The sequence below is a fragment of the Rhineura floridana genome, chromosome 1, assembly GCF_030035675.1.
Source record: "Rhineura floridana isolate rRhiFlo1 chromosome 1, rRhiFlo1.hap2, whole genome shotgun sequence".
Taxonomy (NCBI): Eukaryota; Metazoa; Chordata; class Lepidosauria; order Squamata; family Rhineuridae; genus Rhineura; species Rhineura floridana.
Window position 1 is genome coordinate 61374863 of NC_084480.1, and position 27712 is coordinate 61402574.

General features: G+C 40.6%; 1 protein-coding gene across 11 annotated transcripts in view; it reads right to left on the reverse strand.

Annotated features, from left to right (window-relative positions):
• Window positions 1–27712, reverse strand: part of ARB2A (ARB2 cotranscriptional regulator A) — a 495278-nt gene that overhangs the window by 269548 nt on the left and 198018 nt on the right. For all 11 annotated transcript variants that reach the window (XR_009762084.1, XM_061622217.1, XM_061622215.1 and 8 more), the window contains one exon: window positions 14974–15192. Coding sequence is in view for 10 of the 11 variants with exons in the window: in XM_061622217.1 (XP_061478201.1) it covers window positions 14974–15192 (219 nt within the window). In the remaining variant the exon portion in view is untranslated. The remainder of the gene's footprint in view (window positions 1–14973; window positions 15193–27712) is intronic.

Genomic DNA, 27712 nt, shown 5'->3' on the forward strand with positions numbered 1-27712 from the left:
AGACAACAGCTCTTCTCTGAGGAGAATTTGCCATGGAGGTTGTAGGACTGTTGCCTTTTCGGCTTGTATCTTTTTGATTGCCCAGGGGATAATCGGAAGTGGTGGGAAAGCATACAACTGACCTGGAGGCAACTGGGATATCAGGGCATCTATTCCTTCTGCCTTTGGCATCGCTAACCTGGAGAACCTCTTTACCTGATGGGGATGGGTGGCAAACAGGTCCACTTTGACTCTGCTGAAGTGTCGCTGTCTCCTGAAAGGCCATCAGGTGACACTTCCATTCTCCCTGGTGTACTTCTCTCGACTCAGTCTGCTTGCCCATTGTCATTTGCCTTTTTTGCAGCCATATCAGTTAGCTCAGATTCATTTTGTGATCAACAATTCCAAGATCCTTCTCACATGTCGTATTGCTGAGCCAAGTATCCCCCATCTTATAACTGTGCATTTAGTTTCTTTTTCCTAAGTATAGAACTTTGCATTTATCCCTGTTGAATTTCATTCTGTTGTTTTCAGCCCAATGCTCCAGCCTATCAAGGTCCCTTTGAATTTTGTTTCTGTCTTCCATGGTATTAGCTATGCCCCCCAATTTTGTATCATCTGCAACTTTGATAAGCATGCTCTGTACCTCCTCATCCAAGTCGTTAATAAAAATGTTGAAGAGCACAGGGCCCAGAACCGAGCCATGTGGTACCCCACTCATTTACTTACACCCAGTTTGAGAAGGAACCATTGATAAGCACTCTTTGACTATGATTCTGGAGCCAATTGTGGATCCACCTGATATTCGTTCTATCCAGCCCACATTAAGCTAGCTTGCTAATCAGAATATCATGGGGCACTTTGTCAAAGGCTTTGCTGAAGTCGAGATATATTATGTCCACAGCATTCCCACAGTCTACAAGGAAGGTTACCCGATCAAAAAATGAGATTAATGTGGCAGGATTTGTTCTTCATAAATCCATGTTGGGTCCTAGTAATCACTGCATTGTTTTCAAGGTGCTTACAGACTGACTGCTTTATAATCTGCTCCAGAGTTTTTCCAGGGATTGATGTTAGGCTGACTGGTCTGTAGTTCCCGGTTCCTCCATCTTGCCCTTTTTGAAGATAGGGACAACATTAGCTCTCCTCCAGTCATCCGGCACTTCACCAGTCCTCCAAGATTTCGCAAAGATAATAGAGAGCAGTTGTGAGAGTTCTTCAGCCGGTTCCTTCAATACTCTAGGATGTAGTTTTTTGGGCCCTAGAGATTTGAACTCATCCAAATTGATTAGGTATTCCTTGACCATTTTGTCAATCAAGCTTAAGGTCCAATCCTGCCCTTTCTACTTCATGTTTCCCAGTAGGTCATAGATCCTTTTCTGGCAGAAGACTGAGCCAAAGTAGGAATTGAGCACTTATGCCTTTTCTTTGTCATCTGTTATCATTTTGCCATCCTCACTGAGTAGCTGTGCCACCATTTCTTTTCTCTGTCTTTTACTATGGACGTATCTAAAGAAAGCTTTTTTGTTGCTTTTAGTATCCCTCGCTAGCCTCAGTTCATTCTCAGCTTTAGCCTTCCTGACACCATCCCGGCAATTCCGTGATACCTGCCTGTACTCTTCCTTTGTGGCCTGGCCTTCTTTCCACTTCCTGTATGTGTCCTTTTTTGTTTTCAGATCATCTCTAAGCTTTTTGGGAAGCCACATTGGCTTCTTCTGCTGTTTCCCCCTTTTTTCTTTATTGGAATTGCTTGCCATTGCGCTCTTAGAATTTCGTTTTTTAGAAACTCCCACCCATCTTGGACTCCTTTTCTCATTAGGGTTGTTTGCCATGGAACCGTACTTACAACAGTTCTGAGTTTATTAATATCAGCTTTCCTGAAGTTGAGGGTGTGCCTATGGCAACTCTCAGCTTTTGCTTCTGTTAAAATCGAGAATTCAAGTATGGTGTGGTCACTTTCCCCCAGAGTTCCCGTAACTGCCACTTCATCCACCAAATCATCTCTATTGGTTAGAACCAAATCCAGGATAGCTGATCCTCTGGTTGTTTCCTCCACTTTCTGTAGGAGAAAGTTATCTCCAATACAAGTCAGAAATTTCTTGGCAGAATTTGTCTCCCAACAGATATCGGGATAATTGAAATCCCCCATTACTACTACATCATGCCTCCTTGAAACACTGGCAATTTGTTTCTCAAAAGTTTCATTCTCGTCTTCTCCTTGATTGGGAGGTTGGTAGTAGAGTCCAAGCACCACATTCCTTTTGTTACTTGCCCCATTAATTTTAATCCAGATACTCTTGGTGGAGCTACCAACCTCATCTTCCTGTATTTCTGTGCAGGGATATATATATTAACATATAGCGCATCTCCACCTCTCTTTTTATTCCTTCTGTTCTTTTTGAACAAGTTATATCCTTCAATTGCTGTATTCCAGTCATGGGAGTCATCCCACCAAGTTTCAGTTATACCTATCAAGTCGTAATTGCCCTCCTGTATTAAGAATTCAAGTTCGTCCTGCTTGTTTCCCATGCTCTGCACATTAGTATACAGACATCGAAGACCATGTGATTTATGGCTTGGCTTGCTTACTACATTTTTCTGAGGACTGTTACTGGGCCCTATTAGTGCCGATCTCTCTGTTTCCGTTACTGTGCACAAGCCTTCATCAGTCGTTACCACCAAGTTTACGTCTCCCTCCCCCTTAGGATTCAGTTTAAAGCCCTCCTGATGAACTTCTCCATGCTGGGGCCAAACACATTCTTCCCAGTCCTTGTGAGATGCAACCCATCACTTTCCAGCATCTTCCAGAAAGCATAGCTGTGGTCCCAGAATCCAAATCTCTCACATCGGCACCATCTTCGTAGCCATTCGTTCACACGGAGTATTTTTGTTTCCCTTTCTACTCCTCTTCTAAGTAATGGAAGGATGGATGAAAAAACTATCTGGGCTCCAAAGTCCTTGAGTTTCCTTCCCAGAGCTTCAAAGTCTGATGTGATTTCTTCATAGCTCCATTTGGCAGTATCATTTGTTCCCACATGGATGAGGAGAAAGGGATACCTGTCGGTGGGCTTGTTGAATGATGGCAACCCTTCCATCATATCTCTAATCCATCCTCCTGGTAGACAGCATACCTGGCGAGTCCACGGATCTTCTCAGCATACTTGGGTTTTGATCCCACACAGTAGGGAGTCTCCCACTACTAGTACTCTTCTCTTCGTGTTGTGGGGCGTGGTTCCATTGTCCCTACTTGATTGAGCTTCAGCCTCTTGCTCGTTGTCACACAAGGTCTCCTGTAATTCTTCCACCACAGGCTGTTCTCCAGTCTCATCCCCGAGAGGTTAAAAGCGGTTCCATAGCTCCACTGGTGAAGAGTGTCTTCTAGCTCTCCTGCTCCTAACTGTCACCCTTTCCAACGGAGTTTCCTCCACTTCACTGTTCCTTTCCAAAGCAGTCTCCTCTTCTGCTACCACCTGCTGTTGCTCCTCCACCTCCACTTCTCTTTGCTGCTGTTGTTCCAGCATTCTGTCTAAGAACTCCTCATCTTCTGTTATAGTTATCAGTGTGGCTACCCGCCGTTCCAGACCTCTCACTTTTCCCTCCAACAAGTGCCACGAGCTTGCACTTGTTGCACATGTATGCCATGTTGTTCTCAGGCAAGAAAACAAACATGGCACACACCTTCCAGGTCACAACCACTGGAGTATCCTTCCCATTCATACTCTCTTCTACCTTTTGTTTCTTTCTGACACTTGTTTTGGAGTGGCCTGCGCTTTGTCCTGTCCTACTTCAGGGTAAACTTGAGAGTCCCACTGGTATGTGAGGCGCTGTACAAGCAGAATTAGTAATTTGTGTTTTTTTTAGGGACCTCTCCCTTGACCTCCCCTGTCGAACTCCTTTGTCAAACTCCTGTTAGTTCTCCCTGTTTGCTCGCTGTGTTTGCTCGCTCTGTTTGCTCCCTCTCTGAAAGCTGGCTTGCTTATACGTCCTCACCTGTAGACCAACTGAGACAGCTCCCTCTGCTCTGTTCTGTTAGGAGTCAGGAAACAGAATTAAGCATCTCTGTTTTATAAATGGTTTTTAAAAATGGATCTCGTTATTTATAAGAACATAATCAACTGCCTTGTTTCAGGACAGACTATTTGTCCATCTACACCAATATTATCTACTCTGACTGGCATCTGCTCTCTAGGATCCCAGGCAGAGCTCTTCCTCATCACTTGCTACCTGATCCTTTTAACCACAGATGCCAGAAATTGAGAACCTTCTCTATGCAAACCATGTGCTCTTCCACTGACCTACGGTCACTCCACTAAAAATTATCACTTAAAAAGGGGGAGATGGTAAAGGGCAGTGAATAATGTACAGAAGTAGAGACTATTCAGTATTTTTCTATGACAACTCACTCTCAAAGAAAGTATAAGCCCCTATGTATTGCATTAGGAGGGACGGGACCAAATTAAAGAATGTAACACAAGCTTAATAGCTCAATGAGCAGAAATGCTGTTTCCCTCTCTATTTATCTTGTAGAGCTTTCCTGCTGCCAGTCCTCCTATCGTCACCTTCACTTCAGAAAGCCCCCCCTCTCTCACATCCCTTTCTCCTATTATAAAACTTTTATACTAGCACTACTATAAAAGTATTTCATTCATTTAGATTCATGGCAAAGTTTCATTCACTTCACTCACATTAAGCAGTACAATTTTTACTACTAATCAAGCTTTTAAGTAGCTATTGAAAAAAGACATTTAGTCTTACCGTAAAACGGTTTTATCTGTGCATGTCAAAAGCTGATCTCAGGTGGGTAACTAGCTCCACCTATCAGTTGAAGGCAGAAGAGTGCTACAATATATTTTTTCTTTCACAAGGACTTCCTCCTCTGCGCAGCTCACTTCAGTTCTTGATAACAAGTCAACCAACATGTAGAAAAAGAATAGAAACCACAGAAACGAAACAGTAGACAACAGAACTCATACGCTCTCTGCTGTAGGCCTAAGATGAAATACAGTGATGGCAGCCCAGCTCTCCTGAGGAGTGTCCCTGACATCAGCTTTTGACATGCACATGCTATTTCCTTGTGGGCCTGCCTCCAAATTTACATGTTTACTCCCTCTGGAGTACAGTATTGCTAATTTACGGTAAGACCGAATGTCTTTTCTCCTGTGTATGGAAAAGCTGATCTCAGGTGGGACATACCAAAGCTGACCCACATAGGGTGGGAATATCGCTGGGCTGAGTATACTAGTGCTGTAGCACTCTCCTCCCAAAGCTGCCTCTGCTGAGGCATATGTGTTAATCTTACAGTGTTTAATAAACGTATTAGGTGTGGCCCAAGTGGCAGCTCTACAAATCTCTATGAGTGATGCATGGCGTAAATATGCCGCTGATGTGGCTGCTGTCCTCATTGAGTGTGCCACTATCTTAGCCAGCTGGGCTAACTTTAGTGAAGCGTAGGCCAGCGTGATATATGCCTTGATCCACCTAGCGAGCATGGATGAAGACACCTTCTTCCCTAATGATGCTGGGTGAAAGGACACAAATAAACTATTTGTCTGACGCAGGTGTTTTGTTTTAGAGATGTAGACTTTCAGGGCTCTTTGTACATCCAGCGAATGCCAAGCTTCTCTGTGGGTGGACAGGGTTAGGACAAAAAGAAGGCAGCACTAGCTCTTGCAGACAGTGAAAGGAAGACAGTACTTTAGGATGAAAGGAAGGGACAGTACGTAGTACCACTCTATCATTATGAAATACACAGAAATTCCTATGTACAGACAGGGCATTCAGCTCAGACACTCTAAAGGCCGAAGTAATGGCTACAAAAAGCAACACCTTAAAGCATAGGAGACGTAGAGATATTTGACTTAGGGGTTCAAACGGGGGCTTCTGTAGGGCTATTAACACCTTGTGTAGGTCCCAAGTTGGGTAACAATGGATCTTAGGAGGTGTCAATGCTGTTGCCCCATGAAGAAAGTGCTTGAGTAACGGGTGAGATCCAAGCGATTTCTCAGGAGATGTGGACAGAACTGCTAAAAGGGCTGAAGCCTGACGTCTGAGAGTGTTTGGCCTAAGAAGGATAAGCCATCTTGCAGGAAGCAGAGAATCTCATTGATACCTGCTTTCCTTGGGATCAGACCCCTCTTTTGGGACCATGCTGAGGCGGCTTTCCATGTAATCTCATATATTCTAATTGTGGAAGAGGTCTTGAGGCCATAATAGTTTTCACCACTTGAGGTGAAATCCCTCATTTTAAGAGACATTGCCTCTCAATCTCCAGACATGAAGCGCCAACCATCCTGGGTCTGGGTGGCGAAGCTGTCCCTGCGACAACAGGTCTTCCCTGAGGGGAATTTGCCATGGGGGATTGATCAACAGATCGAGAAGTTCTGGGAACCAGGACCTCCTGGGCCACCAAAGTGCTATTAGTAGAACTGTTGCCCTTTTGGCCCGGATCTTTTGAAGTACCCTGGGTATGATCGGAATTGGTGGGAAGACGTAGAGTTGTCCTTGAGGCCACTGGGATGTCAGAATATCTATGCCTTCTGCCTCTGGTGTCAGGAATCTGGAGAAAAATTCTTTACCTGGTGGTTGAGGTGGGTGGCGAATAGGTCCACTTTGACTCTGCCGAAGTGTCTTACGAACTCCTGGAAGATCATTGGGTGAAGCTTCCATTCTCCCTGATGTACGTTGCGTCTGCTGAGCCAATCCACTTGGCAGTTGTCCTCCCCTTTGAGATAGTCAACGAGGATCGAGTCCAGGTGTGTCTCCGCCCACTGAAATAGTAAGGCAGCTTCCTTCTGTAGTTGTGGGGAGTGTGTGCCTCCCCGACGATTCAAATGACATTTGGCCAATATGTTGTCTGTCCTGACCAGCACTGCCCTTAACCTTCTGCTGTTCACGAACTGCCCAAACTGCATAAAATTCCAGGAGATTGATTGGAAGTGCTGACTCCTCTGGTGACCATGTCCCTTGTATCATCTGACCGTTGCAAATGGCTCCCCAGCCGGTCAGGCTGGCATCTGAGGTGATCAGAGTCTATGGGGCGGCCTTGGAATAGCACTCCCTTTAGTAGGTTTGGTTCATGAGTCCACCATAGGAGAGAGCGATGGACAGGTGGTGGTAGTGCCACATTTTGGTGATGCCTGGGCACAATGTTGCTCTGAAAAGGTAGAAGTGCCCACTGGAGTGGTCGGGAGTGGTGACAGGTCCATGGGGTAGTTTGGTAGGTGGAGACCATCAGCCCCAAGACACCTACCAGATGCATAAGATCCACCGATGGCAAAGATAGGACCTGTGTGACAGCTGTAATTACCTTGACCACTCTGTCCTGTGCCAACATTATGAGTCCCTGCTGCGAGTCTATGGTGGCCCCCAAATGTATTATGTGGCGTGTTGGAAAAAGCTGGCTCTTGGTTTGGTTGACAAGGAAGCCGTGGTCCTTGAGGCATGCAAGGGTGATGTGCAGATCTTCCCAAGCCTTGTGGAGGGAAGGAGACTGGAGCAGAAAGTCATCTAGGTAAGGAAAGACATGGACCCCCTGCGTCCTGAGGTGTGCCACCAGAGCAACCACGATCTTCGTAAATATCCTGGGGGCAGATGCCAGACCAAAGGGCATGGCCCTGAACTGGAAATGATCCTCCCCCACTGCAAAGCGAAGGTAATGTCTGTGGGGTGGAAAAACAGGGACATGTAGATAGGCTTCCTTCAGACCAATGGATGAGAGGAAATCTCTCATTCTCAATGCCTCCTTGATTGACAGCAAAGTCTCCATGCGGAACCTGCGGTATTTTATGAACTGATTTAAGTTCTTCAAATTGAGTACCACCCTGAAAGATCCATCATTTTTTTCACGACAGTGAAGAATATAGTTTCCTGAAAACCTCTCGCTTATTGGGACAGGTTCTATTGCTGCAATCTGCAAGAGGTAGGCAATTGCTTGTAGGGTCCTTTCCTGTTTGTCTGGAGACATTGAGAGAGGGGAGGGGATGAAGTTGGATGGAGGAAGGGAGATCAATTCCAGTCTCAGTCCGTATTGGAGAGCATGTAGTACCCATTGGTCCAAAGACGTTTCCCTGCAGTGGTGGGCAAAGTGTTGAAGGTGTCCTCCAACCTGTGGGGCCCTGGCATCAGAATTGATGCTTATTCCCTCAAGACTGGGATCCAAAACCCGATCTGTTGGGGAAAGGTTGTTGGCCTTTAGACTAGGGACGTTGCCTATTCCAGAAGGGACGGCTGGCACGGATATCCCTTGCTCTTCCAAATGCCTTGGAACCTCAAAAGGACTGAGAGAGCAAATAAGGATGGAAAGGTCTCGTAAAGAATTCCATAGCATCACGTTTCTTGGCAGAAGGCATAGCTTTCTTCTTTTCCTTCGATTCCAAGACTCCAGCTAGGGCATAGTCACCAAATAGTTTTCCACCTGCATAAGGCTCAGATGCGAGATTAGAGTGGGCTGCAGTATCCATCTCCCAATGTCGCAACCACAAGGTCCTTCGAGTGAGAACACTAGCTGCTAATGATCTTGCCAAAAACTGCATGGTGTCCATGGATGCATCTGCCATAAAGGCCACTGCTCTCGAAATTTTTAGAAGAGACTGCTGGGTGTGAGCCAGGTCCTTCTATGGGCCAGGTCCTTCTATGGGCCATCTAATAGGTCCTGCAGCCATAGCAGGGATGCTCTTGTGAAGACTGAGGAGGCTGCTGCAGCTCACTGGCCTCATGAATTCTTCTAAGACCTAAATCCAGCTTGCCTTCTGACACATCCTTGAGGTGGACATACTAATCTTTCCAGTTCAAGGATTGGTTTAATAAATTGACAATGGGAGCATCTACTAGCAGGACCTTGAGTTGGTCCATGATGTGCTGCTCCCACGTACAGTATTTGTTGGCAGTTGCTACAGATTTTTGGAATTGCAGTGGGACATCAAATTCGGACTTGATCACTTTAGGAAGTAGTGATGGAAGTTTTAGCACCCTTGACTTGGGTCAAAGACACACCACTGAAATTCTGGATGTTGGGGAAGCTGGGGGATCCTCTGGGGAATTTAGGCTGAGAGCTTCCATTGCCTTGCACAGGAGTGGAAGGAAATGAGCCTTCTGGAAAATCCTATTGGTCAGTAACTCCTCAGACTCCAAAGCTCCACTCCATTCTCCCTCATCGAGGACAATCAACTTGTTGTCAGGGTCAACAGTTGCCTCATCTTGCAGGTGAATATGTCTGCCCTGAGAGGTGGCATAAGGGTCAGGTGACGCAATGCCCTGGGGATGGCTCGTGTGTGAAGAGGAGCTGACAGCGGACTGGCCCTGCACCCTTTGCAATGTTGAAGATGGCAGAGTGGGTGCTGATGTGGTAGTGTCCTGTGAAGGCTGTCATGCCAGAACTCCTGATGCAGAAAGATCCATTAGTAGGGAATCCCTCAGTTGTTCCTTTAATTGTTGCAGCATGTGCGCTGATAATTGCAACTGAAGAGGCTGAGCATGAGAACAATGTGGGTTGTGTACCCCCTGTATTTGGGATGCTGGACACGAAGAGGAGGAAAGATCAGACGCTTCTCCCCTAGCCTCCTGTAGTACTTGGTGAGACACAGGTGTTTCAATAAAGCCTGTGAAGTCCTCAGGAGAAGAAGTAGAGAAAATTTTATCTAAGGTAGGCTGGAGCTGGAAGCCTTCCTCCTCAAATAGGGATTCTTGGTTCCTCTGTGCCCTGCAAATGGCAAGCATCCATTTCTGCAGCCCCCTGTAGATATTCAAGCCTTTGACGGTCATGACTGGGTCCTCTATTAGGAACCAGTCCTTGTGAAGCCACACTGCCCCACACAATAAACGCCTCAGCCACCTCGTGCCTGCATGTAGAGGGGTGGGCTATGGCTGTCTTCGCCTGGGGTTCCCTAGGCATTACGAGTGATTTGTGCTTTCTTTTGAAGAATTTTCTGATTTGTGTGCTGCTTTCCCCATGGGAGCAAATCATGTTGGGGGCTTACGGGGGCTTAGTGCTTCAATAATGGCTGTGCATTATGCTTGGGTGCCATGGGGGGGAGGGAAGGGTGACCGCACTTCCACGTGTCTAACACGCTCTGCTGAGGCCTTCCATGGGTGAGAAGGGATGAAGAGGAGGAGGTAGAAGGCCCTTTCCAAGTGCCTCCTTCAGCACCCTGAGTGAGGGCATCGAAATAGGCTTCCTTGTAGCCGGGGACCTAGGAGGCCGATCAAGCATTTATCGCCAAGGTCGCTAAGCCATGACTAAGGTAACGAGTCTCGGGGGGTGCTGGATCCCGTGAAGGAGACAGGCTGGTCTTAAAGAGAACAAGGAGGGAGTATCCCCTTAGCAGGCAGCTTAGCACCACCACTAAGTCCCTTGGTGGGGGGAAACTGTAAGTAAAAAACCTTTAACCCCCCCTTTTTAAATTAAATAAAATACCTAAGCAAGAAATACAGGGGGAAAGAAAAAACATGGACACACAACTAAGAGACACAAAACTATACAGGCCTGAACCACAGAGCAGAGAGAAAACAACCGATCTTGGTAGAAGGCAGGAGAACTGAAGTAAGGAGCTGTGCAGAGGAAGAAGTCCTTGTAAAAGAAAAAAAAATCTATTAGCACTCTTCTGCCTTCAACTGATAGGTGGAGCTAGTTACCCACCTGAGATCAGCTTTTCCATGCACAAGAGAAACAAAGGAGGGGACCGTTCTCACCCATTTCTGTGCCGCTACCCCTAGTAAAAATAAGGTATATTCTAGATTCTGGAATTGGAATGTTTTGTAAGTGAATATATATATATCATTAATGCATTTACCAAAAAACCCGACATTATATCACATATTATAATAGAAATTTACATTAATATTGTGTTTGTTCTAAAGGCTTCTATCAATGAATGCTTGTAGCGCATCTTTCCCATCTTGTATTTCCTTACTTTGATCTGGTATTGATTCTTATTTTGCATTAATTACCAATGAAGAGAACTTTTTCACATCTACAGAATTTATAAAAATGAAGCTATGATCAAATATATTTAGAAGGAGCAGTACTAGGTTACAGGATTGTTGCAATTTCACTGATGCAAAGTAAAATTAGAATTGCACAATCAGGAAATATGTGTGTATTCATCATGTGTGCTCTAATGTATCAAATACATTAACAATTTAAATTCTGAAGTATCTAAACAAGGCAGACACTTTTATCCTAAATAAAATCAGTGACAAATCTGCAGATGATTTCCCCCCCTGTATATTATTTCCAAAATAAGGATCTATGCTGTAATATAATGGCTGCATGGTAACCTGTATTCTGCATCTGAGGGGAATTTCAAAAAGTTTGACATAGTACGTAGAGGTGTGGTTCTTCAAAGAAAAAATCAAAATTCTACTAGGTGAGCTCCAGCCTTTGGGCTAATCTAAGGTTGAATCACCAAGTTTTTTCTTTTTTACTTTAGTTCAGCAATGAATAAAAATGTCTGGGATTTACTGACTTGGAATCTGTATTTCCAGGAGAAACATTTCCAATATGAACAGCAGCAGCCTCTGGTGGCCTGAATGAAATAATGAGTCCATAAGCACAGAAGAAATATTTTAAAGGCATGTCTCTATATATTCAGATATTTGTCTGTTCTGTTCTTTAAAAAGATATTTTAAAAAGATCAGATAATGTACTTATTCAAAGTTAAAATGTGCAATGTCTCAGTTAAAAAATCTCATGTGAAACATTTTCTTATTGTACAGAATACTGTATTTAATGCAAATTTCCACTGAGTTTTTGCTTAGATGTGAACCAAGTATAATCCTATGAAACATTACATTTTTCTTTTGACTACTGAACGCAGTTGGCAGATGTATTTACAAACAAAAAACTGTCTTACAAGAAAAAGTAAGTAAACTTTCCTGCCATATTGTGAGACGAAGTTTATTACCCAGACTAAACCAATCCCCTTAACAAGCTGTAACATACATTGGTAAGTACATTATTTCTTAGATAAAAATTTTTACAGCATGAAACAATAAGCACTTTGATATGTCAAGCTTCTGTAAAGTTTCAGAAGGTACACATAACCTTCTAGTTAGTAATTTCTATTTATATTCTTCTCACAGAAAAAGACTTAGCAGAGACCCCAGTTCTCTTGTAATATATGGTTGTAAATATGGATGACTATAAAAGTATGTTTGGAATTTTTGAATAATGAAAATACAGGCCATTCCCATAGATTTCAGTATAAATTCGTTACAAATGAGATAACATAATTAAAATAACTAAGTTATAAAACCAACATATTCAAGCTGCTGCTGAATAAATCACAATATTCTTAAAACAGATAGAATGCAACCAGCATATACTATTATTCAGATAGTAGTTAAATGATCTTCGGTAGTGCACTTGAAGTTGCTAAATCATTTTGTAACACACGATTTTTCTCCTGCCTGAGTGTAATCTTCTCTACTTTCTGCAGTCACTATGTTGTGTCTCTGTGTTTAACTCATGATTACTATTGGTGTTTCTGTCTGCCTCTCTCTGCATATCACTCCAGTGTGCTTTGGTGACACCCCCTATCGGTTTATGGATGAGTAGTCAACTAGTGTTCACCTAGTAGGAATTAACACATATCTACATTTTTAAAGGTCTGCTGAGCATACTATGGGCCTTTCTCAGGACCTAGGACTTACAGCTAGTTTGGTATAATGGTTAAGGTGTTGGACTATGACCTGAGAAACCAGAGTTCGAATTTCCACCCAGCCATGAAGCCTGCTGGGTGACCTTGGGTCAGTCACAATCTCTCAGCATAACCTACCTCATAGGGCTGTTGTGAGGATAAAATGGGGGTGGGAGAACCATGTATAACACTTTCAGCTCTTTGGAGGAAAGGTGGGTTATAAATGTAACAAACAAACAAACAAATAACTAACAGTACTGGGAAATCGCACCTTGTAGTGTAAGAAAGACAGTCATGTTACTCTACCCTATTTGTCTCTTCACCAGAGGGGTAAACCTACAGCTGCAGTTTAATAAGCAAATTGCAAAACATGGCCAAATATCAAAACAAAATAAAAAGCCACTGTGAAAAAGTGAGAAATAAATGCATTATCACTCTGCTTACAAAAATATACAAGAGCAATGGGGTGGCAATGTTGACTTCTAATAGTATAGGTTCACTACCTATAATGGTCCAATCTCTATTCATAGGTTAGCAAACAAGCAACAAAACTGTTCATCTTTCCATATAATGCTATAGAAGTGCTTTTAGTCATTTTCAGAAAGAATGCATACAGTACAGGAAAGCAGAAGTAGCTTTTCAGATGAAACGTCCAGGCTATCATGAAGTAGGCTATCTGCCTACTTATTTTGACTTTCATTGTGTTCTCAAAGCATTCAGTGTGGATAGAGTTGTGATTTCAACAAACATCTTGATCCAAAGATCTGGCTGCACAAGTTGAATTCACTTTTACTTGCAATGGACTGTGAGTGTCATCAATGTCCCACCTCTGTAGACCCTCCAAACAGGTTACCAAGGGTTGGGACCCTATGGGGATGCTTTATTGTTAGAAGAAATTTGCATCCTGATGTGCTTTCTGCTTGTGCAGCAAAATCTTTGGCTATATTCTAATAAGTGCCTTGATACATTTATGTGGTGGTATTCATATGAAACATCAGGATTAAAACACTTACTGCCTATTGGATAAAAAATATGATAATGATACAGCGCTGTGATTAAGATCTCATTCTCAGTATAACAGTTAAAGCCCCCCTCCCCCCAAAAATGTGAGAACTGGTCTTAATTCTGGAGAAATGCACAACACCCAAAGAGAAGGTGGCACTTTTCTTACAGTGGACCAGACTAACCTACTATTGCACATCTTATAAGGCAACAAGAGGGAAAAGCCAACATTCTCAGTTACTTTCTACATACAGCTGTAATTTTCCTCATTCTTTTCTGTTTCTCATTCATTGATTTAGACATTTGTTCCTTTTTCTTTCACCTACACATGCAATGTGCAACTAATTAGTAAAATTATATTTGCCTTATACTTTGAGGTAACAATAATCATAATCATAAGGAACATGTAAAAATGTAAAAGATTCTTTTTTTCCTGAGTTTTCGCTGTTCCATCACTCTAAGCACAATATTCTAATGACACTGGAGTATTTTTTGACATTCTTTCTTCCTGAATAACAACACAAACTTCTATAAAAAGAGCTTTGAAAATTGTATGAGTAAGTCTGGAATGTATAATGCATCGTATGTACATGAAGCAGAATGTGTCAAAGTGCAAATAATATTGTTTGTGCCCCCTTGCAGAATTAGAAATCCTTGGGTAGCACTGTTATAACAATCCCAAGCTGCTAGCATTACGAAGTGCAAAGGTTCAATGGCTAGGAAAAGAAAAGAGCAAGGGGCAGAGTTTCTTCATTGTAATGTTCCTGAACTATTTTGGCTTAAATATTTATTAAGATAACAATAATTCACTCTCTCTTTATCTTCCTTCAGAACTTTAACTGAAATATACCAGCTGGGTGTTCATATCGAAACACCACACACAAGATGAACATCAGCATTTTGCCCACTTATTATTAATTTACCAGGCAACATGTTAAAATTTGACTTATTTAATATTTTTGCTTTCTAGGAATGTAAACACAATAATGTCACAAACATTGCCCATCTGTAAAACATGTTACCTAAACTATATTTGGCAAATGTTTCTTAAATGCACATCTTAAACACATCTATTTAAAAAAAATTTCATAAAGTACTTTTCAAATCAGACCTTGCCCCCGGAACGTGTATCATGTTCCTTTGGGGTTTATTTGAATTTTCCCTTTGTAATTAAGTATGATTTCCCCCTCTCTGTTCTTTTACATTTAATGTTAATAAAAATAACAATAGAAAGAAGATGCTCTTACTTTTAGTATTTGACAGTTACATAAATAAGGAAAATATACATTTTTAAAGTCCAACTATATACAGTAAAGTAAAACATTTTTTGGTATTAATGCAAAAAACTGGAACTTACTCTAATATACAACTGGCCCATTTCCTTTTCTTTTTGCGGATTCCGATATTTCTCATAGAAGTCTCGTCGCTTCTTTGTATCTTTTTGGATTCTATCTTTTCTCTCTCTCTTTTCTGCAGGTTCATCTGAGCTATCAGGAGACAGCTGTACTTGGGCTTTTGTTTTTTCCACCTCAATATAGTTCTCATTCGGATTCAATACTATTACTCCGTAGCCTTCCTGTTTCAGAGAAAGAAAAAAAGGAATACACATTTTGGCTTTGAAATTGTTGACAGTTTATTTGAATGCTTATTTAAGTTATTTTCATAAAGTTAACAAAGGATATAATGGTTTTATTCCCTTTATGTTTGAATGTGAATTTATTTACTTTACATATGCATAGCTCTTTTTAATGTTTTAATAACTTTTCAGTATTGTATGTGAAAATAGCAGAATGATTTAAAAGTGTGATTCTAGAATAAACAGATCGTTTTCACCTATATTCTACTGATAAAAATGTTTACTTTTGCAAGCATGCCTCTCTTTAAAAACTCTTCAGGACAGCTTTAGGCTGCAATCATGTGTACAGTTAGATTTTTTAAGTCACAGTAATTCCAAAGGGATTTAAGCAGTCAAACTGTGTGTAGAATTACAGCCTAAACTATTAAATACTTTTGTCCAATAGCAGATAATTCACAAACTGATAGCGGCAGTAACAAAGAATCAATATCAACTGTGATTATTTAACACTGCTTAGAAATCAATGAATTAGTTACCAGTTTAGACCTGAACAATTTTATTGGAACTATATGATGTATTTATCTTTGCAACAAAATGTTTTATTTTTTCTCAGAAAATGTTAACTAATGAAGAATATATCATTACATGGTGCAGAAAAATATCCCTAGACATTTTTATGTTAAACAAAATCCTGAAACACCTATGAAAAGGGGAGCAAAAACAAGAAACAAAAGCAAAATAGTAACACATAAATTGTGGCTCTATCTTCAAGATTATTTTGAAATCTTTATTTGTAGTTTTCTAAACAAACTACAGCTACTGAAGTAAACCTATTTTAACTTAGTTAACATAACATATGACTTCTGCCTAACAGCCTAAGTGAGAAGATGAAAGACTACCTATACAGATGATCAAAGTTAACAAAGGATACTCTATTTAGTGTTGCTTTATTCTAATCTGTGTAGCTATTCAAAAATCTTGTAATGCATTGTAGTAACTGTCAGGTAGACAGATTGTCACTTGGTGATTTTCTACAGTTGGACACACTCGACTAGTTATTAAAATCACATCTGATGAAAGTTCTTACTCCTCTTCCTTGTGCCTGTACAACTTTTCACGCCTTTCTCAAATGTCTACTATACCTTCTCCTCCCACCAAAACTAAGTTAAAGAACACTGTTGCACTCTGTTAAGCAGGGTGAAATAGAGGCATTCAGTTCACTGTCTATGGTGTAAGAGAACATGGTAAAAAGGTCACCATAGGCCAAAGAGAAAATTGCCTCCTAGATTCTGTACCAAGAGTAAGTGATCTCCTGTCATCTTTCCCCCTGACCCCCAAACTCCCTCTTCAGAGTAAACCTATACATTCACATATACCATATGCTCTGGAATAGAGTGATCATGTATAAAGCAGAAATTGTACTTGAGTATAAGCAGACTCAACTGAGATTTCTGTAAAAATGAGTTTAGTATTATGGCATCCTATACTCAAAAAGTATAATACACTGAAAACAGATTCTTGCCTTCAGGGACTAATACAAAACTACCAATAAAGTAACTCCAACTAAACAAAAGTGTTTTGCATATATTTTTTAAAAAGGCAAGGAAACAAACTAGTTAGCTTTTTATAACCATTCTGAACTGGTGCCCTGCAGTGTTCAGTCCATGTTGCTGACCTGTTTATTCTGATCAGATGTGTATTGATTCTTTTTTACTTTCAGTACTATGCAAGATGTAAAATCCACGTATTTGTTATGATTTTACATGTGTTACTGAAATGTGAAACTGTGTCCACTTTTTGCTGATCACAAAAACAGACACACATAAATCATCAGAGAAGTAAAACTTGTCTAAATTATTGATTATGTAACTGAAAATTACATGACTCATTTGTCCAATTTTATGAGGACATAATGTCAATTTTTCACAGACACATCAACAGATGAAAAATGAATCTATTTCAAAAATCACAGCTACATAAATCAATTAAAGGATTTTTATCAATTAGGTTTTAAACAGCACAAACCAACCAATAGGCTTTTAAATCTTTTTCTAATACAAGTTTTGTTAGTTTAACAATAAAATTAGCACAGCAATACTTTAAGAAAATATATCACACGCTTCATGGTTTCTTGCTAAAAACCCATTAGAAATGTTGTTTTGTTTGTTGACATAATGTCATACTCTTCCATCTTTTGTCCTCAGCCGCTCCAGCTTAAATTATATGAGGAAAAATAGGCATAGGAAAGAGGATTAGGAGTAACATACAATATCTGTTCAGATAAAAGGATGTAGAAATGCAACATAACATATACAACTGCAGCAGAATTTAACCTCTATCAGTATTACTAAATTGTTATCAACCTAACCTATCAGAAGTTAATCTACGTCTTTAACCATAGAGTGACCTTTGTTTCCTCTTCACTTATGCAAACAATTAGGGTTTTATTTTGTTTAATATTTCACTGGAGTCTTGAGTATTTGTATTTAAATTGCAATTTTTGAATATCTTTTAAAATAAGTTCAATTTTAATATTTAAAACAAAAATCTTCTATCATCAAAGACCTACTAATTTCTAGGCATTACCGCTGTCTTCACCAAGTTAAAGCAAAGTTGACATCAACTAAGTTTAGGTAAAGATTGAAAATATGCTGTGACAAGTACTAAGAGAGCTATAGTTTTATTTTTTAAAGGACCCACAACCTCTAATCTACCTTTTAGCAAATGTGAGCAAAGATTACTCTATGACATCATGACAGCACCTCCATCTGGTTTAAAGATTATTCAGGACAGTATCAGCTGATAAATAGCTACTAGTTTTGCTTCCAGTGTAGGTGGCCTAATTAGATGTAAGAAAATCTCTTAAAAATTAAACAAACTTTTCTTATTTTCCTTTTTAAAAGCAGCAATATAAAGTATATCAGGATATCCATATTTTCTAAGTTACAGGACATTTTCAAAGATAATTCTCCCTACTGTTTTTCTAACCAGTTAGGATTAGAAAAATCTCAATTCTGTCTTTAATACAAATATACCTTGCAAAATATTTGACATAGTGGCATCAACCAATTGCAACATAATACATATGAGGGGGAATACAACATTCAATAAGCTCCAAGTTCATGTGCACGGACCAATTAGTACAATTAGTTGTGATAGATGTTTTCAGGACAGGTGTTGGAAAACTAAACCTTTCACTAGACAGCCAACTTCACTTCCAAAATCAAATATCACAAGCTTATTACCTGATAATGTTCCAAAATCTGTTGCATTAGATAATGTAAGTTAAGACGACATTTCCAGCAACTATTTCAGAAGGATTAAAAGGATAAAGCTGTTTCCAATTTTATATATGAGCTTACTTGACATTCATTAATACAGATGATAGCTAAAGACCAACAAGTGTTAGCAACTACACAGACTCCAAAAAACGCTTTCCATCAAGTAACACATGAATGCCTTAAGTGTGTTAGGTAGAAAAATATAATGGTCATATCCTGTTTTGAAGTTTCTATAAGATGCTCAAGTTCTCCATATATAAATAAAACTAATGTAGCATATTAATCAGTAATAGGATAGTAAGTGGCAACAACAAGTATTTGAGATACATTCTGGAATTCTACAAATCTCTTGTGTCTGGTAAAATGAATAATGAGTTGAAAGCATTCAGCCCTGCATATTAATTCACAGGATGGGATGCCATATGTGACCAGAGAGGTCAGAGGCTAGAGTGGAATCCCTTGACCTATGTAACTATCTTTCTGGCCTGTAAGTAAGAATCTACAGCAGATCATTTTCCTGAGCTTTATCAATCTTATTTTTCTTTTAAAAAAAGAAACCTATTTAGACCATTTGAAGCAAGATCCTCAGGGAAAAGCAATCCAAAGAGCTTAGCTCTGTAACCTAGATTTGTGCATGTTTAAAATGGACATAGGAATAGCCATTTATCTTTTGAAAGATATATGTTCTGTGTATTTCCCATCTTTTTCATGAGAGGGGTACCTATGTGCTACTGTTGCAACTTCCTAGGTGCAACAGTAGGATGAGGTCATGACAACCAATCACAAGTCACTAGTGAAGCGTAAAAGTAAACATAGCTGTTGGAGATGCAGCTCAGCTTGAAAAATGCCCCCTCCATTATTTGAGCAATTTTCTCAAGACGTGACCTGAGACTGAAATGCCTGAAATGTCAGTTGACTCCTTTTTGTATTTCCACCCAATGTGCATTTTGGCAACTGCACCCTGCTAACACTTTGTAATATTTTCATCCCAGTTACACCTCATCTCTCAGGCTCCTGAATTCCACTGCTGTGTCCAAGTGTGTAAAAATGCTGTACTACTGCCAAACTCACATTGTTCAACCAAGTTTCCAACTTAAAATAGCTCATCAAGTTAGGCAGGAAAAGAAAACATGCCACAAAAAGTTTTTAGAGGACCACCTGTTGTCTATTATTTTTACATAGCACTTACTCATAAATCATAACACAAGGTAATTAATCAAGCTGTCAAACAAAAGGGCAAAGGTTAGGTAGGGGAGTCAGAAGGTCATGCATGGGCTGATAGAGGTCAGGGTCACACCACATTCCTCATTATCAAGTTGGGATGAGAGACGGCCCAAGCAAACAAAAGTAAAAGCAGATGGAGTGGATAAAAAAAAGAAAAAATTTCACAAACAAAAAGAAAAGTAAAAGAAGAGTGTCAGCTGCCTCCAAATAAAGAGAAAAATAGAACTGAAATACTCTGAAATGTGCTCAAACCGTCTAATACAACATAAAGGAACTGTATTTTCATTCTTTAAATCTAGTACAGATTATCTGAATGATCTTTTGGTGGAAAACAAGCAATACTACCAACTACATGCTTTTGATTAAGATTTTCATGCATTTGTTGAACATTTTCATGAAAATCAGAAAAAATAGCTACTTTGATCGTCAACAACATCAAATCCTGTTTTTCCTTTTATAGCTGTATCCTATGGAAAAATATTTGTATGAAAAATAGGTTTTGAACTATATTCTTCATACACACAAATGTTCATTAACACAAAGCATCATAAAAGTCCTTCTGGGTGACACAAGAGTTATAAAATATTCTATCATTACACTGACCTGAATTAGATGCAGAATACTGTGCAAAATTAGCTGTCACCCTTTCCTCAAAATCTTTGTTAATCTCATTTTGAATGTTTGCAGCTTTATCAACACATGCATCAATGTCAGCTCCTTGGTTACTGAACCGCTGTACTTGGAAGAAGATATAATTAAAATGTTTTGGCACAGAAAAGGTGAAATTGTATCTTCCCGTTCCCCGAGGAGTCTATAAAACATGTAGGATATATTGACAAACACACACTCTTGTCTAGAGTCCTGACATTCTAGGTCACCAACTGGGTTTTTCCCACAGAATATTTCAACTTACCCATATGATCACCTGCTAATTTTTAATCGTTACTAAAGGTGTAAAAATAGAATCAATGTTTCTCCTGATAACTTAAATTTCTTAAATGCTTCTTGTTCATGTTCATTAAGTTTCTCCCTCCCATCCCACCCTCAGTATTTCGGCATAAACACTTAAGTTAGATTTCAACTCCTATTTGGGCATTCTAAATTCCTTTCGTGAAGTGAGAGGGTGGAGATGACCATGCTTACTCCATCCCCAGTTGCTGTCTCCATCACCCTCCATGAGTTGGAAGGATAACTTCTGAATAGGAAGCCTTTTCTACTTGCGTAGGCTTCACTTGTGTTTTAGAACCCTGATTTTCCATGGTTCTAGGGAACAGAACTTTGCTAACTGGATGTTTTTACAGGTGGAAGGGGGAGAGATAATTTTCACCAACTCCTCTTTCCTAGTGCCCCTAAAAGTCTGCTCTAGGTTGGTGGATCCTCTGGGGCAGCAATGGCAGTAGTACTACGGACTGCAGGAGGATGGGGAAATTGATAAAAATCACCTACCTCTCTTCCTCTAGTGGGCGCATTTGCTGGATCCAAATCCCTTCTACAAATGAAGGGAATTCCATGAATCATGGAGGAACTAGTCTGGTTCCAACCCAATAGGAACTGAATATTGTGTAACATTTTCCCAGTGAGGTCACATTAATGATTTTTCAGTAACTATCTTAATTTTATTTGGAGTGTGACATCATTTGAATGGAAAATTACAAGGTGCTGTACTCCATATATTTACTGCACCAGCAAGTATGTGCTTAAGACGGGATATATAAAATATTATGCTAGTACAACTTTACAAGATATCGGCACATCAGAAATGCCCGACAATGAGTGTTTTGCAGTGAATTCAAATGGAAAAAAATGTTTTATAATGATTTTGAACATAAAAATATTCAAAAATATACAAAATGTGCTGTATTTAATGGATTGGATCCAGACTGTGCTTTCTGCAAATGGAAGGACTCCTCCTGTCTGTGGAAAGCTTCTGTTCCAGAGGAGGGATCCTGATGGCAGAATGGGGAAGGAGGTGATTTTTGTTGATTCCCCAGTCCCCCTACGATCCAATATGTCCATTGATAATCTGCTACAGAGAGTTTCGGACCCTCTGGAAGAGCATGGGAATTGCTGCTGGGAAAAAGCAAATCAGCAAAAAATCGTATCCCCCTCCCGAGCATCCTGAGTAGAACTCTGTTCAGTGAATGTAACAGTTGGTGGTGGGAACAAGCTATGGAACCAAACCAATGTGAACAAAACAACCCTAACCATAGGAGAGTTCACATGTTACTTTCAACAAGTACACAATATACATACACAATAGTTGAGCTGTACAAATCAACAAGTGTACATTATTTCACACAAACACTTGTACATGTATAGGAACAGCTTGTACCTGTGTTCCGTGTAACATCTGTACAAGTCTCATGACTATCATAATTGCATAAATATGCATTATTATAGACAAACTATGAATGGCAGTGTATTTACACCAATAATTTTGAGATATCTTGTGCCAGAAACATATTACATTGTTTTATATTTCCGCACATTAGTTCAAACATGGGGAAAACATTCATGATCAATGAAAGTCATACATTCTCTCAAGAACTGGTGTGGCGTAGTGATTACAAGTCTGAGTTACAAATAGGAAGTCCCCAGTTTGAATCTTTAATCTACCATGGATTCAACAGGTAAGCCTTAGCCAACTCACTTTCACTCAGTCTCAGAACATCATCTGCAATATAGCGATAACACTATTGGCCTACGATTACAGAGTTTTTGTAAGGACTATAAGATAATGTACATGAATTGCTTTGAACACTCAAAAGTGGTATACAAATGCTAAGTATTTTTTAATTTAAAATGTTGTTAGACCACATTTTTAAGCATAAGCTTCAAAGCAGTTTATCAAACTGAGTAAATCACAGTTTAAAAATTCAATAAAACCATTTAACTTTAAATTTAAACACAAAAAATAAAACCAGCGGTAGATAAACTATAAGAGACAAACTAAACCACAGCAGTCCAACAATTAGCCTTTAAAAATCACAGTAAAAGGGGGCAACTTTAAAGTCTGTTTGACAATATTAAGAAAAGGCACCTATCTAACCATATGGGATCATATTCTATAGCTGTGGTGCTACTGCTGAGAATGCCCTGTTCCAGGGCCTCAGGATGATCTTAAAGTACAGGCATGTCAATATGGGTGGAGGCAGAGCGTCAAGTAACCATCCCAAACATTCAGGGCTTTAAAGGGTCACTACCTACACTTTGAATTGGGCCTGGAAATGCACTGGCAGCCAAAACAACTGGTAAAATATACAAGTAGTATGCTCTAACTGCTTGGTACCAACCAGTATATGGGCAGCTGCATTTTGCAAACAAAGGAGCTTAATTGGAAAGAAGTTACAAAGAAGCATATGCTCAACTCAGTAGAAGTATATTTCTGGCTACCAAGAGCTATCTTGGGGCAGGAATAGACTCTAAGTTGTTGGCTATCAAGCTCTTACGAACAGAAAATGGAGGAGAAATGGATGGGATTCTCATACATTTCCAGTAAGTGAATAAGAGGCAGAAAGAAAAGAGAAGGGTGACCGATTGTGGGGGTGGGTGGGAAAGGGCTTTGTTGTGAAGAGGGTGGGTGTAAAGGTATTACAAGATGAAACTGCAGTGTATCCTCAGTTCCCAACAGGAGTGCTCTGTTGAGTTATAGCCAGCTAAGCTGTAAGGGGATGATGCAGAAATATTCATTCCTTCCCTCCCTCCTGGTTTTCCTTTTTCCTTTTCCAACTGACACTTAATATTCTGTGGCTCTTGGAACCCACTGAGTCTGCTCATCCCTAATGATCTTTTTGAGATTGTGCTCATCATTTTTCAGTGGCCTCTTTTTGGCATTCAGTCACCTGAGTACATTATTAGAAAGGACAAGTAGCACTTGCAACAGCTGCACTATATTCTCATTCTTTAAAAGCAGGAATGTTCCTATTCAGCGTTCTAGCCAACCAACCAGCCAGGACCTCTTTAAGGGTTGTTTGATGCCCTATAAACTATAAGGGTTTGGGTGGTGTTATGACCTCTGAATCCAACAGTGATCTAGACATGAAGTCAGAGACTCCAGGGGTACCAGATGGGGAGCCAGGTCAGGTTCAGGGCTCTGAGCTGACTGCTGAAGTTAGGGAGACCACTGCACCTGAGGCTATTGGACAGAAGCCTCCAGAGAAACCACCCAGACCAACAGGGCCTATACAGCCAGATGGTCACCCTCATCTGAGTTGGAAGAACCATATGCCTCCCACCTCATATTACCAGTTCACAGGCGCAGGGAGCATTCAACAAGGGAGGTTATGGAATGAAGAAGTGCCCATATTCAGGCCAGAGGATTGGCCCTTTAATGCTCTGATGTTTTCAAGAAGGGGGTGGAGCCTGGAAGAGGCAGTGTGCAGAGAGAGACTTAAAAGGGAACATTATGTTTTTGCCACAGGAAGTTGCTCACTCAGAGCTATCCATGGTTCAGCAACCTTCAACCTTGCCTTACTTCCAGATATGCTGCCTTCTCCTTGAGATCTGACATCATCCCAGGACACAACTGACAAGCCAATACTCCCCTTTTTTCTTTTCCAACTGATACTCAACATTCCATGACTCCTGGAAATGGCTGATCATTGGTCACTGGTCGGCTGTTTCCAGGAGTCATGGAATATTGAGTATCAGTTGGGGGGAAAGGGGGTTCCGTCTGCCTGCCTGAATAGTCCCAAACAGTCCTTAAGAAGGGCATGGATGGTTGGTTGGATTTATTTTTTCTTTACCTTTTCTTTAGAAACTTTAGCATACCTAGAGAATCACCCAAGTGGGGTGGATCCATTTTACTTCCAAACAGATAAACACTCAGAGAAAGCTAATCTGGTTAAATTCCATGCATTTTCAGACCTCTGGTACCTGTGTTCTTATATTCAATTACTGAGATCTTTAAAATGATTTCAGTTTAATATTCGAATGTTTTCCATCTCTTAAAGTAAACTCTCAATTTAATGAAATGCATCTAATTGGAATATTATTATCTCCTTATAGTGTGCAAGACTCAAAAGGTCTTTCCAAAGGGTTCACAAACTTACTTCCCTTTTTTCCTGAAAGCTGTATTATTTGCTTGCTTCTTCGTTTATTAGTTTCATAGGCCATACTTCATCATGTCAGTAAGAAGTTTCTAACATATAAAATGACTCAGTTAAAAATACACTTGAATAAGAACTACCAACAGGAATCAAACCGGTACTGCTGCAGTCCAGAAATCAGTAACAATAGCACTGAATAACCCTCTAGTGCAGGAGCAGGGAACCACAGGCCAAACTTGGTCCACTATGAGTTTCAAATTTGGCCCATGCGGCTGTTTTCTCCAAACCACACTCAACTGACACCATATGTGTCGTCAGATATGGGGCCAGTAGAGACATGGCTGCCAATGCAATCAGGAGCCTTAACGTGTGCTCCCTATTGTGCATTGGCAAGGGAAAGCAAGCTTCAGCTTTGGGACTTCAACCTGACTTCACCTGACATCATTGTGACATCACCCACCTGTTTAATTTCACCCAGAAGGTTCCCTACCCCTGCTATAGTGACTGGGAGAACAGAAATGTGGTTTTTTGGTGTCAGAAATCCATTAAGGTCTTCCTATCCAAGTCTCAGGGAAAGTGCATTCCAAAGCCAGGGAGCCACTACAGAGAAGGCCCTATCCTGCACTGCCATCTAATGGGCTAAACCCATTGAGAAGAACCCAACTGACATAAAGGAGGAGACACTCAACCAATAGCTTGGTTCCAGGCTATGTAGGGCTTTAAAAGTCTGTACTAACACCTTAAATTGTGCCCAGTAACAAACAGGCACCAGTGCAATGTCAGTATATATGACTTCATGCAGATATACCTATCAAAAGTCTCATGGAAGCATTTTGCCAGAACATGCTCAAGAATACATTACAGTATTATGGATTTCCTTCCTGCAAGACAGGCTGTTGAGCCTCCGCTTCCCCACGAGGGCCGGGGGGGAGACATGAGCTCCAGGTTTCCCAGCTGTCAGAAGGCGTGGAAGACCAAGGAATTGTTGAGTATGAGCAAGACCTTGGGAGGGGGAGTGAGTTTGACTCTGGGCCAGTTCCCACAGATGGCGCGGTCTCGGAAGTGGAGAGTGCGCCGCCCCCAGACAGGTCGGAGGAGCTGTTGGAAGATGTTCCAGAGGGGGTGTTGACTCCCCCTTTACCAAGCGGTTCTCGGGATGCCTCAAGCGCATCACCACCCCCTGACCTCGAGCCAGTTGCTAAGGAGACGGTTCTTTCAGACGAGCCATTGGAGGCACACACCCCGTCACCCTGCTCTTGATGCCGCGAGAAGCGGACAGGACAGAGGCAGGACTTGCGAAGGAGCCAGAGATTACGATCTAAAACTTTCCCTACTTAAGACTGCAGCTCTCTGGGTTGAGTTGCTGAGTCAACTTTCTTCACGCATGGCAGAGCATGTCTAGAATGCAGTTAGGGAATTCTAGTGAGCTAGCTTAGAGATTTCTATGAAGCGTACCGATTTTGATGTATCCATTACTTTAATAAAACAAGATTTGATTGCACCTGCGTCTCAGCCTCTTGAATCCTGCTCTGAACAGGACACAGGCACATATATTTTCTACAAATTTATAAAGACCAGTGACTGACATTTGGAAAAAAGCTACAGCCCAAACCCAGCAACTCATTACAGGCACTGGAGCTCTGACTTTAGATACAGCATTTCTACACAAGTAATATCTGCCCAACTGCAAAGTTGGAGACAGATTTGTCCGTGCAACCCCATTTAGCGTGTAGAGCTGTCCCCAAATGAATGGGAAACCTTTGGTCATATCAGAGCTCTTTTGGTATGTTGGAGTTCCTGCTGTGTTCTGGATCAGACTTTGTATTTATAAATAGGTGAATAAACACTTATACAAGCACTAAGCATATATGTAACCCTTTACATTTTCAAAGCAATATATAAATGATTGGAATAGATTTTATATATTACAATATTCAAGCACTAAGCACATATGTAACCCTTTACATTTTCAAAGCAATACGTAAATGATTGGAATAGATTTTATATATTATATAATAATAATAATAATAAATTTATTAGTCGCCCATCTGGCTGGATGTCCAGCCACTCTGGGCGACGTACAAGATAAAAACAATACATTAAAATGTTAACATTTAAAACCATAAAAATAAAAACCTAACCCACCCCAAAAGCCTGCCTGAAGAGCCAGGTCTTCAAGGCCCGGCGGAAGCTCATCATAGAAGGGGCATGGCGGAGATCATTTGGGAGAGAGTTCCACAGGGTGGGGGCCACTATTGAAAAAGCCCTCTCTCTAGTCCTCACCAGTCTAGCTGTTTTAACCTGTGGGATCGAGAGAAGGTCTTCTGAGGCTGATCTTGTTGAGTGGCATCCCTGACGATGCTGGAGGCGCTCCTTCAGATAGACTGGGCTAAAACCGTATATATACAAGCACTAAGCACGTATGTAACCCTTTACATTTTCAAAGCAATATATAAATGATTGGAATAGATTTTATATATTTGTGTAATTACAGTCTATGAATGATAAGCAATCTTACAGCAATTTTACAGATAGGATAAGAGTAGAAAGATGTGCAGTGCAGGATTAAATTAATGTCTAGTGCTTACTAAAATTATCTGTGTGAACTTCATGCCACCATTTAAAATTTGCTCTCACACCTATATTTTGTCTATCACATCAGTCCACTTCTCTTTACAGAATGTAGCAAATATTAATACAGCATTCAAATTGCACAGATTCAAACTGTTCACATGTAAGCATACACATACGCTTTCAAGGGTGTGTTTGTTCCATCCAGGGATGAGTGAGACCAACCCTGGTGGCTAAAACTATGAAAGAACCTGCTGCCTGGGGTTGTGCTGCTGTTCTAAGAAGAAGCCCCTTCCCCGAGAGATTATGTCAACTGAACCTGGGGGGATGCTCACAGCCTCTTCTGATATTTTAAAAATTATTTATTTATTTATTTATTATTTGATTTATATCCCA